The sequence below is a fragment of the Erythrolamprus reginae genome, chromosome Z (genome assembly GCF_031021105.1).
Source record: "Erythrolamprus reginae isolate rEryReg1 chromosome Z, rEryReg1.hap1, whole genome shotgun sequence".
Lineage (NCBI taxonomy): Eukaryota > Metazoa > Chordata > Lepidosauria > Squamata > Dipsadidae > Erythrolamprus > Erythrolamprus reginae.
Window position 1 is genome coordinate 23,900,036 of NC_091963.1, and position 17,994 is coordinate 23,918,029.

A 17,994-nucleotide genomic window follows, 5' to 3' on the forward strand; every position below is an offset into this window, starting at 1 on the left:
TCATTCATGCAGTATACAGGTCCTCAGCTGAAGGCAGATTGGCAGCAATTGGGTTTTTTGCAGTTCTGATTATCCTCTGAAGTCTGTGTCGGTCTTGTTGGGCTGCAGAACCAAACCAGACAGCCATAGAGGTGCAGATGACAGACTCCAGGATTCAATTATAGTACTTGAAGAAAAAGAAATAAATAACATAAGTGAAATGAAAGGTATTCGAATAAGAACCACCTAAGCAGGGACAAGAGAAGGAAGAGGCTACAAGCTCCTTCTCCAAAGCCCTCGCCAAGGAACCCGCCGCCCCGCGTATTCCCGAGCGCGAGAGCAGCCGCGCCGAATGGAATGCGCTCCTGTCTTTGAATAACGGTCGTTCAGCCCGGAGAGAAGCGGCAGAAGGCGGCGAGGGGACCGCGGCCGGGCGGCCTGTGGCCAAAGAAGGCCGAGATGGCGATTCGTAACTTCCGCACCGACTGCCTCCAGGGTCCCCTCGCGCGCGCACTCCGCTCCTTAGGCGCCTCCGTGGGCGCCCACCCGTGGCCTTACCTCCTGGTGCCTTTGGTGGTTTCGACCGCTCTCTCGATCGGCTTCATCTTCTTACCCAGCCGCCAACCGACCGACCTGGAGGAGCAATTCACGCCCATCGAAGGCCCCGCCAAAATCGAGCGGGAGGTCGTGAAGACGTTTTTCCACACCAACGACAGCTATCACTTCTCCCCGGATAGACTGACCACCGAGGGCGCTTTCGCCACTCTAATCGCCGTGGCGACCCACCCCCAGGACACGGTGCTGACCCGGGAGGTTTTCGCCGAGCTGCTGTTGCTAGACCGGGCGGTACGCGGCATCCAGGTGGCGGGGATCTCCTACGAACAATTGTGCGCGCGTAGATCCGGCCGGTGCTTCAGCGCCAACCCGATCCTGAGCCTCACCGTCGGCAACCCGAATTTGATCGAGTCGTTAAAGCCCAATTTAACCTTCCCGCTTTACAGCGGCCGGGTGTTCCTGGGCTTCTTCTTTGGGGGCGTCGTGCTGGGCCAGGGCGATGCCCCTGCGCGCCAACTTTTGAAGGCTAAAGCGGTGCGCCTCATGTATTTTCTTCAGGCGGATGATCCCATGAAAGAGGAGACCAGCACAATCTGGCTGGAGATCTTTCTGGAGCAAATCCCCCTAGTGCTGCGTTCCCTTAATCTTACAATCCTCGAGGTAGGGCTCAATTAGGAAATACAGTATGTTGTTTTCAGATTCCCCACCCCTATCCCGTACTTACATTTAAAATGAAACCTGCCCATTTATTTTTGCGTATAGACAGGTTATGGAAAACACTAATAGTTCCTAAATAATATTCTTCCAAAGCTCCCTTGCTTTACAGCATCACTTCCATACAACAGTTCTGTAAACTTAGTTTTTGAGGATCACCTCAGTCTGTTGCAAAGTTTCTTGTCCTCTCCAGCCATTTTTTCCACTTGCTTTGCCTTAGTCCAGTGATGGCGAATCTATGGCATGGGTGGCACGCAGACAGCGAAGGGCTACCAAAATTTTTACTACCACACTATGGGCATGGCTTATGCAGGATGCCCTGCATTTTCTTTCAACTTCTTTCAGTGCAAATTGGGTGCTCTGGGGTGGAACTCCATTTTCGCCAATGCGTCCTGTCCCCCCCCCCCCCCGTATGGGCAGCAGCCCATCCCTGCACACGGAGCCATATCTGCTGACATGCAAACTGCTGCCCTAGCTCAATTCCATTGTGTATGTTGTGTATGCTGGCCAGCTGATTTTTGGCTAACACGAAGGCCCTGGGAGTGCATTTTTGGCTTCCAGAGAGCCTCTGGGTGGAATGGGTGAGAACGTTTTTACCCTCCCCAGCTCCAGGAACGCCTTTGGAGCCTGGGGAGGAGGAAACACAAATCTATTAGGCCCACCAAAAGTTAGGAAACAGTCCGTTTCTGGCCTCCAGTGGGCCTCCAAGGGGGGACAGCTGCGAGAGCAGTCATGGGCCTACCTAGGTATGCCCATGTTTCACCAACACTCCGCAGTCTGCATTGGTTGCCGATCAACTTCCGGTCACAATTCAAAGTGTTGGTTATGACCTTTAAAGCCCTTCATGGCACTGGACCAGAATATCTCCGAAACCGCCTGCTGCCGCACGAATCCCAGCAACCAATTAGGTCCCACAGAGTGGGCTTTCTCCGGGTCCCGTCAACCAGGGGAAGAGCCTTCTCTGTGGCGGCCCCGGCCCTCTGGAACCAACTCCCCCCGGAGATTAGAACTGCCCCTACTCTCCTTGCCTTTCGTAAGCTCCTTAAGACCCACCTGTGTCGTCAGGCATGGGGGAACTGAGACATCTCCCCCGGGCATATACAATTTATGGATGGTATGTGTGTATGTATGTGTGTTTAGAAAATGGGTTTTTTTTAAATGTTTTTAGTAGAAATTTAGATTTGTTGTAAATTGTTTTTTCACTTTGTTGTGAGCCGCCCCGAGTCTGGGGAGAGGGGCGGCATACAAATCTAAATAAACATAAACAAACATAAACATAAACAAGCTGTTTCCACCCTCCCCAGGCATTGAATTATGAGTGTGGGCCCTCGCGCATGTGCGATAGCATGCACCCATGCTCTTTCAGCACCCGAGGAAAAAAAGGTTCGCCATCACTGCCCTAGTAACTTTTTCTTCATGTTTTTTTTTAATAAGTTCTATTCCATTTAGTGTCTCTGTATAATTAAATCATCTCAGCACCCATTTACAGTTGCTTGGAAAGCAACTTCTCATACTGATAGGAATGTTGCTTATCAAACAGTAAAGAAATGTAGCATGCTTCTCCTTCAAAAGAAGACAGACTTCCACTCCTGTATACCTGATCAATATATAAAACTTTATCAAAGTATTCCTGATAGACTATTTGGCAAACTCTTAAGGGCTTCTGGTTATAATTTGCTTGCTTCTAGGTTTTCACTGATATGTTGCTTGATTATCGTTTCCAGGGTCTTCCTAGGTATTGATGTGAGGTTGATTTGTCTGTAGTTTCATGGTCTGGTTTTCCCCACTTTTTGAATATTCCACCGTTCAGCCTATACATCCTTCATCTAAACCAGTGGTTTGCGACCTTCTTTTGTCCATGCCCCACTTAAGCATCTCTAAAATCCTGATCCCCCCCCCCCCCCCGGTGACATATAATTCTTACTATTCAGAAAGTGAACTCCTATTCACTCAGAGGAAGTCTAAAAAGGCCGTTAAATTGGTTTAAACAAGGTTCCAATTACCCCCCTGTGGGGCATGGGTCTATGTTAGGAACTACTGATCTAAACCTTTTCACATTCATATATTTCTCAGTGAGCTCTGAAAGCCAATTTCTGTACGTCTCTTGACTGACCTAGCGCTGTAGAGCAGGGGTGTCAAACTGGCGGCCCATGGCACAGATGCATCATGTGCGGGCCACAGCCATCCCAGCTCTGCAAATGGGAAAAACATCGCAGAACGTCACATGATGGCAACAAGATGTGGTGAGTTTGACACCCATGGTATAGAACAGTGATGGCGAACCTTCTTTCCCTCGGGTGCCGAAAGAGCTATTGTGCATGTACGAGTGTCCGCACCCATAATTTAATGCCTGGGAGGACGAAAACAGCTTCTCTCGCCTTCCCTGGAGGCCCTCTGGAGGCCGGAAGTGGCCTGTTTCTCAATTTCTGGTGGGCCAATAGGGTCATGTTTTGCCCTCCCTTGGCTCCAAAGGCTTCCTGGAGCCGGAGGAGGATAAAAATGTCCTCCCCTTCCCCCCGGAGGATTTCTGGAAGCCAAAAATGCCCTCCCAGAGCCTGTGTGTCATCTGGCTGACACACACATGTACATTAGAACTGAGCTAGGGCAACAGCTTGTGTGCCGGCGGATATGGCTCCGCGTGCCACCTTTGGCACCCGTGCCAAATGTTCGCCATCACTGGTATAGGGGGACAATAACAACACTCTTCCAATTGTCAGATACAGATGCAGTCTTTACACAGCTGCCTTACCAAGAGGACTATTTAACTTACATGTAGTAGGCAGAAGTAATGAGAAGGAAGGAAGAGACAAATCAAGACCTAAAAGAAAACAGGCCAGTAACTTTAGACTAGCCATTTCTCTCAGCCTAAACTGCCTTACTGGATTGTGGATGCAGAGAAAAATAAGACTGAGTGCTGTGTATGCCATCTTGTATTTCTGAATTAAAAAAAGAATTTGTATGCATGAAAACCCATGCACCTTCTCTAACTCTTTCCTTGTCTCCTATACACTTTGCACACCCTCCTGGAAACTTGCCACATCTCCCTCACATTTTCACCTATTTGCTACACACCTTCCCTACGTCTTGCCACATCTCCCTTGTGTACCTTTTCTGACCCTTGCTGTTCTTCCCACTAATCCTTCCCGGCCTCCCTGCATGCTCTGTTCGCTCATGCACAATGTTGCCAAGCTTAGCCGCTTCTCTTTTGCACCGTCATGTGTTCTCACAAGCCCTTCCTGTGCCCCCCTCCAATACCCTGATGCATCCTCCCCAAAGTTTGTCATACCTTCCTTGCACCTTCCCTGAGCCTTTCCCACATGCAGCCCAACCCAGGTGCATCCACTTACCTGGCTACAAGCTACTTGAGGTTTGCAACTTTCTGCCAGCTTCTCCCATTTGACTTGGGAACCCCTGCACCTAATAGGATTCAGTTAATAATAGCAACCAAGATGCTTTTCAACCTCATCACTTTGAGATGAAAATTCTACTCCAGATGTTGTAAGTCAAGGACTACTTGTAAAAATTTTCATTAACTTATCTTTGTAACATGTTAAAGCATAAAAAACTGGATAATAATGAAATATATTTTTATCTTATCCTACTTTTAAATAGATAATTAAAATTAATTTTAAGGTAAAATAATTGAAAGATTATGTTGTTCTCTCTCTTTCCCCTTCCCCCTTTAACCTGGCAGGTAGCCTATTTTACTTCACTGTCAAAAGAGAAGGAACTTGAAAACCTTGCTACTGGTGTGATGCCATTGGTCGCCTTTGCATATGTTTTAACAATAGTATTCTCAATTATTTCATGTACAAGGTAAATTTGTTCTTTCACCTGTACTTATTTTCATACTTTTCTTAGAATAAAAAGTTTTCATATTCCAAAAAGTATGTCTTCATACCAACATACACACGTGGCAAGATAGGCAGCAAATAAATGTAACAAATAAGTACCAGTATATAAATACATCAAATAATATTACTGTAGGTCATTCATTATATACAAAAAAGGAAATGCAAAAACTATCAAACTCTATTTGCTTTGGAAGAAAATAACACACTTTTAACATTTATCAATTGCAGAGGTAGACCTCGACTTAAATAATAATTGAGTCTGGACATAAGTTGAGGCATCATATGACCAAAACCTTTTGTTTTTACATTTTTTGCTGTAGTCACTGTGAATAGCAGATTTGTTAGGTGAATATGTTAGTTGTTAGGCAAATGCTGCAGTTATTAAATACAGTGATACCTCTACATAAGAATGCCTCTACTTAAGAACTTTTCTAGATAAGAACCGGGTGTTCAAGATTTTTTGCCTCTTCTTAAGAACCATTTTCTACTTAAGAACCCGAGCTTGGAAAAATTTCCCAGGAAATTTGAGAGCGGCACAAAGGCCCGGCCAGTTTCCTGCCATTCCCCCTTTAATCCCGGCCATCTCGGGTTTTTCTGGACTGCTAGAGGAGCCTTTCAGTGGCGCTTAAAGAGGCTTTGGCAGTCCAGAGCGAACTAAACATTTTCTTTTCTCTGGGTGCTTGGAGAGGGAATAAACCTTTGCCAGCGGCCAGAGGAAAGAAATGCTACCTTTGCTCTGGGCAGCTCAGAGCGAACGGAGCGTTTTTCCTTTCTCTGAGTGCTTGGAGAGGGAATACTGTAAACCACTTCACTGTGGTGACTCCCTCGCACTACCTCCCATACACCCGGCGCAAGTTTGCCTTTATTTATTTATTTATTTATTTATTTGTTTATTTGTTTGTTTATTTATTTATTAATAGAGTTGAAAGGGACCGTTAGGTCATCGAGTCCAACCCCCTGCCTGAGCAGGAAACCCTACAGCACCCCAGCCAAATGGAAGTCCAATCTCCTCTTGAAGGTGTCCAGAGTTGGGGAGTTCACCACCTCCCCTGGCAGGCAGTTCCATTGGTTGATCGCTCTGACCGTCAGGAAGTTCTTCCTTATTTCCAGGTTGAATCTCTCCTTGGTCAGCTTCCAACCATTGTTCCTCGTCCGGCCCTCTGGTGCCCTGGGGAATAAAGAGACCCCCTCCTCACCGTGGCAACCCCTCAAGTATCTGTATCTGGAGCATCTGGCGCAGAAAGGCAAAAGGGGGCTCTTCACCCCGGCTGGATCAACTTGGCTTCAGCCAAACTGAGGAGTCACCACAGTGAAGGAAAGGCGCCGGCTACAAAGCGAGCAAGCGAGAGAAGAGGGGAGCCCTTAAGCATGGGAAGGAAGAGGAAGCAGGTAGCAGCAGCAGCAGCCTTTCGGTCAAAAAAGCGGGAAGTTCCCCCCTCTCGTCCGCCTTGGTTTCTCTGGCACAGTGTATGGGAGGCAGCCTCGCGCTGGGTGTATGGGAGGTGCGTGCTCCTCCTCACCGCCTCAGAGTCCCTCTTTTTTTTAAGCCTCAATGTTTTGGATTTTTTTGATTCCCCTTACCTCACCTTTTTCCTTTGGCAGCGACTGTCCTCCTCCTCTTCTTCCTCCTCCTCCTCCCACCAAAATGCCGAGCTTTTTTTTTTTTTCCTAATGGGTTTACACACACTATTTGCTTTTACATTGATTCCTATGGGGGGAAATGCTTCTACTTACAAATTTTTCTACTTAAGAACCTGGTCACAGAATGAATTAAGTTCTTAAGTAGAGGTACCACTGTAAATTAGCTTTCTCCAGTGAGTGGTTTTTGACCAGAAACCAGAAATAAACACTGGAAACCAGAAAAATATGTCATGAATTGCAATCACATGATTCTGGGATGTTATAAACAACCATAAGGGTGAACTGTTGCTAAGCTCCCAAAATGCAATAGGGGATGGAGAATAAACCATCATAATTTTAAAATTAAAAGGATTTTTTGGAGGTCCCTCATAACTTTGAATGGTCATTGAGTGACCAGTTGTAAGTCAGGAATTACCTGTATGGCTAATTTTAAAAAAATGTCCTGCCAGTACTGCCAATATACTACATGACTACTTAGAAATAAAGTCGGTTAAAAATAGAATTCAATATATAGGTAGTTCTGAACGTATGAGCACAATTGAGCCCAACATTTATGTTGCTGTGAGAAATTTGTTAAATGAGTTTTGCTTCGTTTTATGACTTTTCTTGCCACGTTTGTTAAGTGAATCACTGCAGTTGTTAAATTAGTAATACTATTATTAAGTGAATCTGATTTCCCTCTTGACTCAAATGATTCTTGAACCTTGAATCCTCTGGAAGGAATTTGTTATAGAGGTTATACTCAAGTAAAACATATTAGAGAAATAATAGAAGTGAAAATTTAGGAATAGAATACAGTATATCAATTAGAGAATAGAAGGATATTATCAGAGTAGTATAAGAAGAATAGAATAGAAGAATAGTAGATACGATATATGAGATATAGGAGAGACAATAGGACAGGACGGGAGGCACGCTAGTGCCCTTATGCACGGCCCTTACTGACCTCTTAGTTGTTTCCTCCCACCTATTTCTGAGGAGGGAATGGGGCCAAGGTGAAGGTTTAGTTTTCAGTATCCATCTTCCCAATACTCCTTTATGGTGGAGGTCCACTTATCCAACTAGGCCAAGTCAAGTATGACTACATCTTTGAGGCAACTATGAATCGAATGAGTTCATGGTGTCGCCCCATCTCTAGTTCCCCTAGCTCGGTTTGGAGAGTGGCTGGAGCCCCCACCTCCCCACACACACTAGAGATCCAGCCACTTATTGGAATTGGATGGGACTGTTTTGATTCTCAATTTTTCTACTACTATCTTACTAATTAGGCATCTTGAGCAACCCATATCTATCAGAGCATTCACTTCCCCCTCTTCTCCCATGTCTATCACCTTAATTTTTGCCTTGAGGAGTGTTGTGGTTGGTTCTGGCCCATCTCCTGCCCCAAGGAATGTGGAGGTGGATGTGGGGAAAACATCCACAGGCAACAGGCCTGTTTTGCTCCCGATGGAATCTCCTGATGAAGACTTCTCTGACGAAGGAAGCGTGAGTAGCAGGGAAGGGGGGAGTTTGGCAGACAGCCCAGGAGGAGATCAATCATCCTTATCATCTGTGGATTCTGAACAAGAACTTATGACAGACCCACGCATGCGTAGAGTGATGCATAGGAGAGAACAACTGAAGGATTATTACAAGAGATATGTGAGGCCACCTGTGGTTGGGTGGGGCTGCTGTAATTAGTGCTACAGATAAAATGAACAGCGTGCTGGTTAGCCTTGTGGAAGTTTATCTGATTCATAGTTCGTTAAGATCGTGGTTTTGCTGTTTCCCTGTTCAAGACTGTGTGTGGACTTTCTGGACTTTGGAATTTGGACTCAATTTCCCAGTTATTGGGTGAGAAATTGGATTGCATTTAATCTGTGCTTTGTGTGTACCAGAAAATCCCTTTGACATTTAAAAAGGGAGTTTTTTCTGCTTTTCTGTTGATAAAGACTTTTGGTTTTCCTTCTATCGTGTGGTGTGTGTCTTTCTGGACTAATTACCCTGCAATTACGGGCGGTTGGGACACGCCGGCAGAACAAGGAGGAATGGGCGGACAGCTTCACTCACCATATGGTCATCTTTTCCACTGTCCCCCTCGTCACTTCTTCTGTCGGAGATCCATCGCCTTCGTTCTCAAGGAGGGATAGCTCTGCTATGTATAAAACCCAGTGTTTCGGCTCCAGGACTTTCACCGGTTTCTTTTTGGGTGTTGGGTGCAGCTTTGCTATTGGGAGAGAGAATAGGGCCAGTGCCAAGCATTCGGATGTCCTATGGCCAGCATTTCACTCCTCTCAGCACCTAGGAGCAAGGGACCACAGCTTGTCGAGGAAAAGCATGGCTTTTGTTAGTACAAGGTACATGGTTGTTAGGGATTGCCATTGTAAACTGCATATTGTACACTTGTACCAAACTTGTGCTTAAAGAGTTAATGTGCACTTAAAGAGTTAACTTGTACTTGAAGAGTTAATATTCAAGGCTGTTTCGTCACTTCCTCATTGAAGCTATAAAAGCATATTATTTTGCTCAGTCATTTCCTTTTCACTTTTGCCTGAGAGAGGGGGAGTTGTGTTTACGCTTCGTGCGTATCTTCTTGTATAAGCTTCGTGCTTGTTATCTATATTGTATTTTGCTTTGTGCTAATATTGTAATTGCTCAGTGCGTATTATTCTGTATTTGCTTCGTGCTTATTCTGGATTGTTTATATTTTGTTTATATGTAAATAATACTTATTTAACTAAGTCTGTGTCTTGGCTTTATCACACATCCACGCTCTGTTAAAATTCTCTGCTCGGTATTGTCGAAGGTTTCATAGCCTAGCTAACCGAGACAAGCCAACAGCTTTTGAGTAATGCGGCTGGGAGGTGGTTTCTTCTCATGAGTCACAGCATCCAGGTCAATGGCAGTGGCATACTAGTCTTGAATTGCCCAAGGGACTCCTCGTATTTCACGTGCCTTTCTTAACTCTGGGTCAAGGGCATTCCTGAATGTGAGGACTAAAAGCCTCTCCAAAAAATCCTTCAGGGCATGTCTGAATTCCCACACCAACTCTTTCACTGATCGTCCCGCTTGCTTCAGCAGCCCAATCTGCTTCTCCACATCTACTTGGCCGACAACATCAAAAATCCTCATCCTCACCAGCTGGATGAACTCAGCAACATGGTCCAAGCTCAGGGGCTCATGTAGCCCCGCAATCTCCTCTGCACTTCCCCCTCGTTCATTCCTTCCGATATTCTGTCAATCAGCTGTCAATCCTTTTGGAAGATAAGGCCGTATTCCCCAACGTACGACCACATGCAGTGGAGGAAGTAAGCAAACTTCTTTGGGTCACCATCAAATGTGGCTTGAAAAGTGGCAGTCCCCTTTCGCTGGGTGGGATGGCAGCAGGTACGGCCGCTGGCATAGGGGCTACTAGTAAGGGATGAGCCCCTTCTACCAGCAGCTCCCCATGTTGAGGGGGGGCTCCTCAGTCGAAATCCATTAGAGGGAAGAGAGGGCTGTGTGGAAAATAGGGTGTGAGCCCCTATGCTCGCTGTAAAGAAAGGTGGCTGCCCGGTGGTCTCATGTCCGGCGTTGCCCCTGATTCCCGCCTTCCACACTGGGGGCTATCAAAACTGGGTCTAGATGCTGCTCTTGGCTCGGAGTGAAGTGTCACACAGGTGATCTTCAACTCAGGGGCAGAGCTCTTAGGGGCTTCACTTGCTGCAGTGTGAAATGAGGGTGTGAAGCTGGTGCAGAAGTTGATGATAAATCAACGGCTTGCCACACTATCTGTAAAAGGCCTGATGTTTATGGGAACTTGGGAGGGGAGATTTCATGAAGGAGCAGATGCAGCCACAAAGCCTTCTTTCGAGACATTCAAGGCCATGATATGTCCACCACCCGGGCAGAAGCGGAAGAAGAAGTGGGCAACATGACAAGTTTGTGGGTGGGGGACAAGGGATGTAAACTTTCAATTGAGTGAGGAAACTCAGATTCGGGTATCCTAGGTTGGGTGCCAGGATGGCTCCGGAAATAAGTTGGAACTTTGAGGAGTACTTTGACTTGGACTCTGATTTAGTTTGGAACCTTAACAGAGGAGGTGTCTCCACTTCCCTGGGAGACCCTGCCCAAGGTTGGGAAAGAAAACATGGGGGGTTGCAAAAGCCAATCGGGGTTCAGGGTCCGTTCTTGGCTGTGTTCCACTTACGCTTAAGTGCCTGAACTGATTGTGGAGATCTACCAGCAATTGACTGCGAGACATCGGCCGAGAACTCCCACCTTTGGAACGGCCAAGAACCACTTTTCCCGAGGATCTCCATTCAGGGTTAGCTGTCCACACAGTCCCCATCTGAGCTCCACTTTCTTGATGTAGAGAGAAGTTCGTACCCCTACTGCTCCGAGGAATGTCTGCTCCTCTTGGGGGAAAGGTTGAAGGGTCAGTTGGTCTAGCCCCCAGTCACTCTCCCTCCGCAGCTTCTAACCCGGCCATGGCTTCCAGGAGGGTCAAGAATTTCAGAACTCTTGCAGCTGGCTTCTCAGCTAATCCTTTCGTCTCCATTTCATCTGAGTCTTCCCACGTAAACGGCGGCTGGGGCTCAGAACACCACTCTGCACCCCTCTGGGGTAGCTGGATGAAACAAAAGTTTAAGAGTGTCGTTTTAATTTCACTGTCTCAATAAACATCCAAGAAATAAATCGAGTCTAAGCTTTGGCCTTCTTCCAGGTTCCAGTTTATTAACAAGAGTCATGTGGGATATGAACTGTGGTCAAACCAATACTAACTTTTCCTACAGTTCCCCACACAGGTTAAGGTTCATCCTTTTATCCTCACACCCAGAAGTTCATCACGTGGACCATACTGGTGCTCTGAATGTCCACAATCCTTTCCTGTACTTCTGCTGGTGCTGAACAAAGGATGACCTTGAATCTTTTGGAAGGAAATTGTTGTGGCTAGTATATTTCCTTCTCATGCAACCATCCTTACCAATTCCTACAGTACTATTCTACTTGTGGCAGGCCAAAGTTTCTAATTCAAAACAATGGCTTCGGCCTGACAGCTATTTGGTCCCAAATACACTACACACTCATATTTTTTAATGTAGTCAGCTGATACCTCCTCTTATTAAGAGAACAGTTGCTATATCCATATAATATGAATATACAGAGCCGGGGTGGCGCAGCAGGTAGAGTGCAGGCCATTGAAGCTGACTGTAGATCTGAAGGTCAGCGGTTCAAATCTCATCACCGGCTCAAGGTTGACTCAGCCTTCCATCCTTTCAAGGTGGGTAAAATGAGGACCAGAATTGTGGGGGCAATATGCTGGCTCTGTTAAAAAGTGCTATTGCTAACATGTTGTAAGCCGCCCTGAGTCTAAGGAGAAGGGCGGCATAAAAATTGAATAAATAAATATGTTGGCTTTACTGCAAACCTATGCAAAATATGTGATTGTGTGAATTCTATGCATTCAAATGTCAGAAATACAGTATTTGTGAGTTCTTACATGATCTGAATTGCAAATGTTTACTCCACACATTAGGAATTACAAATAATTTTGCAATAAATAATAATGCAGAATAAAATTCTGATTCTATAGTGCTCAGCTGTTCTCCATCCTTTTTATAGGCTAGATTGTGTCCGAACAAAACTCTGGGTTGCATTTTTTGGAGTCTTTTCAGCAGGCTTATCAGTCATCAGCAGTTTTGGATTATTGCTGCTTTATGGAGTGCCGTTTGTCATCACAGCTGCAAATTCACCATTTCTTATACTTGGTAGGTAATAAATATATACCTTCCTTTAAGCTTTCAACAGATACATATGAGCTAGAAGTTTCATCTCTCCCAATTATATTTCTGCTTAGATCTAATACGTTTTGATCTTTATCTAAATTTCTCTGTAACTCTTTCTAAGATTGGCCTTTCGAAGATTGAAATATTATATGAAATATTTTTTTCCTAACATAATATAATCATAACATAATCCCTTTTGTGCTCAACTGTACACACTAATATGAACAGCTCATTGTGAGATGACTGTTACTCATGAATTCTATCGCACTGGTGATTTCTTATTTTTTATTTGCCTACCACAAAGTCTGACAAATTGGTCTTTTTCTCATCTGTACCATTAATGTTTAATTCAGGCCATACCATTTCCACCTTCAGTGTCCATTTTCTTTTATCCAAATTTTTCTTTTTCCTTACCTTTCATTATTGAAATAGATTTTTTTCTTCAATAATAAATTGTATTTAGATTACTTAGATATGTTGATTGTCTTCTATTCAGGTAACCAACACATATAACTAACCTGAATACAATATAAGAAGCCTTCCCTGGACTCAGCCATACTTAGCAACTATTGTCCAGTCTCCAACCTTCCCTTTATGGGGAAGGTTGTCAAGAAGGTGGTGTCGCTCCAGCTCTAGCAATCCTTGGAAGAAGCCTATTATCTCGGCCCTCAACAGTCAGGATTCAGGTCCAGCTACAGCACGGAAACTGCTTTGGTCGCGCTGATGAATGATCTCTGGCGGGCCCGGGATGGGTTTATCCTCTGTCCTGGTGCTTCTTGACCTCCCAGCGGCTTTTGATACCATTGACCATGGTATCCTTCTGTGCTGGCTGGAGGGGTTGGGAGTGGGAGGCACTGTTCTGCAGTGGTTCTCTTATCTCTCCGGTCAGTCGCAGTCGGTGTTAGTGGGGGGTCAGAGGTCTCTCCCTTGCGGGGTGCCTCAGGGGTCAGTCCTCTCCCCCCTACTATTTAACATCTACATGAAACCGCTGGGTGAGATCATCCAAGGGCATGGGGTGAGGTATCAATATGCTGATGATACCCAGTTATATATCTCCACCCATGTTCAAGCAGTGAAGCAGTGGAAGTGATGTGCTAGTGCCTGGAGGCTGTTAGGGTCTGGATGGATGTCAACAGGCTCAAACTCAACCCTGACAAGATGGAGTGGCTGTGGGTTCTGCCTCCCAAGGACAATCCCATCTGTCTGTCCATTACCCTGGTGGGGGGGGGATTATTGACCCCCTCAGAGAGGGTTTGCAGCTTGGGCATCCTCCTTGATCCACAGCTAACATCAGAACACCATCTTTCAGCTGTGGCAAGGAGGACATGTGCACAGGTCTGCCTGGTGCACCAGTTGCGACCCTATTTGGACAGGGAGTCATTACACACAGTCACTCATGCCCTCATCACCTAGATGTTCGACTACTACAACGCTCTCTACATGGGGCTACCTCTGAAGAGTGTTTGGAAAATTCAGATCGTGCAGAATGCAGCCACGAGAGTAATTGTGGACCTTCCTAGATTCGCCCACGTGGCCTGCACTGGCTGCCGATCAGTTTCTGATCACAATTCAAAGTGTTGGTAATGACCTATAAAGCCCTACATTGCATCGGACCAGAATACCTTTGGGACCGCCTTCTCCCGTTACAAATCCCAGGGGCCGATTAGGTCCCACAGAGTTGGCTTTCTCTGGGTCCCGTTGACTAAACAATGTCATCTGACGGGCCCCAGGGAAAGAGTCTTCTCTGTGGTGACCCCGGCCCTCTGGAATCAACTCCCCCCGGAGATTAGAACCGCCCCCACCCTCCTTGCCTTTTGCAAGTTGCTGAAAACCCACCTCTGTCACCATGCATGGGGTAATTGAGGTATCCCCTTGCTAATATGATTTATATATGGTATGATTGAGTTGTATGATTATTTTAATGATATGGGTTTTTAAATGTCTTTTAAAGTATTTGATTTGTTACATTGTTTATTATTGCCCAGGTATCATTTGTAATTTTTCTTGAACTTCATAAAATAAAGGCTAAAAGAAATAAGTGCATAATCCAGGATATTTCATTTGTATTTAATTATATAGCGTAAATATATAATTACTCTGCATATCTATTAATTTCAATAGTCACTTATGTCATCTCAGAAATTTCCAGTGAGTGACAGTTAGAGGGACATAAAGGGGCCTCACCTAATCTGATAAGTAATATGCATTAATAGAACTGCAGATTACATAACATTCATGTAGTCTTTCTGATTCTTTGCAAATATAGAACAATAATTATTTTGCTTTGAAAGCTAGGAATAAATACAATTAAATATTTCATCAGTTTTTCTGATATTTTTCTGTTTCACACAAATGAACTGAATCAGTTTTTCTATTCTCAAATAAAATTAAACATTTCATCAGTTTTTCTGATATTTTTCTGTTTCACACAAATGAACTGAATCAGTTTTTCTATTCTCAAATTCAGTTTCATCACATATTTATCCTGCTATCATCTTAGTAACCCAAAAATTGTTTTGAATCACAGTGTCTGTGGAGCACTGCTGCCTGTTTATACAGGGACTCCTCAACTTACAACATTTAGTGACTTCAAAGTTACAACGGCACTTTAAAAAGTGACATGACCATTTTTTACACAGTTATTGCAGCATTCCCATAGTCAGACACTTGGCAACTGACTCATATTTATGACAGTTGAAGTGTCTCTGAGTCATGCGATCACCTTTTGTGACTTATAAACAAAGTCAATGGGGAATCCAGATTTACTTAACTGGGTTACCAACTTAACTGCAGTGATTCACTTAACAACTGTGGCAAGGAAGTTCATAAAATGGAGCAAAATTCACCTAACAAATGTCTCCCTTAGCAACATAAATTTTGGAGTCAGTTGTGTTTATAAGTCAAGGACTATCTGTGCTTCCTTGGGCATTGTTTTTGTCTGTACCTGACAAGGCATACAAATGTGAGAAAGGGCCTTCTTGGGGGGGGTTTCCCTATAACAAGGCAGCCACTCAGGTCGTTTTCCTTCCTGCACCATGTGAAAATACTGGAGCTGTTGGATTGATATCAGCCAGGTTGATATATCTCAGGATTTGTTATGAATTGCTCATCTTGTTCCTTGTGTAATTTGCTCTTTTTATGTCAAGTGAAAACTCACTTTTCTTTCTACCATTATCCAGGAATTGGTGTTGATGATATGTTCATTCTGGTATCCTGTTGGCAGCATACAAAAGTAATGGATAGTGTCAAAGACCGGATGGCTAACACCTATTCAGAAGCAGCTGTATCAGTTACTATCACAACTATGACAGATGTTTTAGCTTTCTACATTGGAATTGCAACTTCCTTTCCATCCATTAGATCGTTTTGCATCTATACAGGAACGGCTTTCATTTTTTGCTATATATACAACCTGACATTTCTTGGGGCTATTCTAGCTCTAAATGGTAGAAGAGAAAAAAGTAACAGGCATTGGCTGACATTCATGAAAGTGTTTTCGGAGCCTCAAGATTCCAGGGGCCGTATGTATAATCGATGTTGCATCGGAGGACTTTATGATGAAACTACTGGAACTGAGATTGAACATCCCATGAATTTTTTCTTCAGAAAGTATTATGGCCCTTTCCTTATGCACAACTGGACTAAGGGGTTTGTGGTAATAGTATATTTCATATACCTAGGAACTAGTTTATTGGGATGCATTTTACTTAAAGAGGGCATAGATCTTCGAAACATAGCAACAGATGATTCTTATATCATTCCATACCACGATTTTGAAGATGACTATCTTTCAACATATGGTCCAAGGGTTATGGTAATAGTTACTAAAAGTGTAGAGTATTGGGATGCATCTGTTCGTACAACTCTTGAGAATTGTATGAATGTTTTGGAAAATTCATACTATGTGGAAAAGAATTTTTCAGAGTCATGGCTAAGAATTTATGAAAAGGTTGCTAAAGGAATGTCTCTAGATTTAAATAATCATGATGTATTCATTTCAAGCTTACCTGCTCTATTCAGAGTAGATCCCAATTCTCAGTGGAATATTAATATCAGTGCAAAAGAAATAATAGCCTCTCGTTTCTTTATACAGACCATAAATGTTGTAACTTCATTGGATGAGAGAAAACTTCTAACACAGCTAAGACGTTTTGCTAAGTCATGTAAGATACCACTAATGGTTTATCACCCAGCTTTTATATTCTTTGATCAGTACCTTGTTATAAATCAAAATACCATTCAAAATGTTCTAATTGCAGCTGGAGCCATGTTAATTATTTCTTTGCTGCTGATTCCCAGTCCTGTTTGCTCTTTGTGGGTAACTTTTACTATTGGCTCTGTGATTGTAGGTGTGTCTGGTTACATGGCCTTCTGGCATGTGAATCTTGATTCCATATCTATGATCAATCTTGTTATTTGCATAGGATTTTCTGTAGACTACTCCGCTCACATATCTTATGCCTATGTTTCCAATACTCAAACTAGTGCACGTGAAAAGGCAATAGATGCTCTTTTCCACCTGGGTTACCCAATTCTGCAGGCATCTGCCTCCACCCTTGTAGGAATTTCTGTTCTCTCTATGGCAGCCACTTATGTCTTTAGGACTTGCTTTAAGATAATGTTTCTTGTTATTACATTTGGGACTATTCATGGTCTCGTGTTCATCCCTGTTTTTTTAACATTTTTTAGTTATTGTACTTGATTCTCAAATAGGTAACAAACAAAACAATGGCCGATGCTATGGAAATTACTCAGTGTAATAAAAAAAGTTGCTTTAAATGAAAACCCGGGACTGCTAACTATTGATAGGGGGAAAATAAGCTAAAATTCCCCCCATTTCAGGAAGATGAAATTGTTTATAATATTTTAATGAATTGTTGTGCATTAATCATAAGACATGGACAGATGAAGCCTGTTTTACAATAAGCTATTCAAGATTTATTACAACAATTCTTAAGGTGTATTTATTTAGGCATTCATGATTAATGTAAAGTGGGATCAGGATTGTTTGGATGCTGATAAAATGAAACCATTCTATTTAATGCCACATGGTAGTGATTTCCACAAAGTACGTGTGGAAGTATGCAATTAAGTACAACGCGAAGCATGGAATCGCTGGCAGTATCATGATCATAAGGCATAGCAAATCAGATTTGTAAAGAATCTGGACTCATTTGATATCAAAGTAAGGCTTTATAAAAAGAGGGAGTTTATATTGTACATTTTCTCAGTTTATACTTTATGCCCATCAGCAATGGGAAGAGGACAAGCAGGCCATATTCTAGCAACAAAGCAAGCCTAACTTTAACATAAATATTACTAACAGTTGCAAATGACCCATATACTTTTTTATAGTTTCCAGATAATCAAAATGTCTGGATTATCTAAAGTAAATTGATCCATTCCTTTAAATTTCTCTCTGCAGCTTATCTGGGCTGAAAAAAGCATTGCACCATATTTAGGTAATGTAACTCCAAATGAATCACATGGTTACAGAAATTGCA

The 17,994-nt window shown here is 43.6% G+C and overlaps 2 protein-coding genes across 2 annotated transcripts in view; one reads left to right on the forward strand and one right to left on the reverse strand.

Moving 5' to 3' along the window:
- The window catches only part of ACBD5 (acyl-CoA binding domain containing 5), a 222,317-nt gene that overhangs the window by 124,174 nt on the left and 80,149 nt on the right, over positions 1-17,994 (reverse strand). The window lies entirely within an intron of this gene.
- On the forward strand, positions 439-17,192 carry LOC139153343 (patched domain-containing protein 3). Its single transcript, XM_070727118.1, has 4 exons — positions 439-1,194; positions 4,943-5,064; positions 12,327-12,472; positions 15,670-17,192. The coding sequence occupies exons 1-4, from the start codon at positions 439-441 to the stop codon at positions 17,190-17,192; spliced, it is 2,547 nt and encodes an 848-aa protein (XP_070583219.1).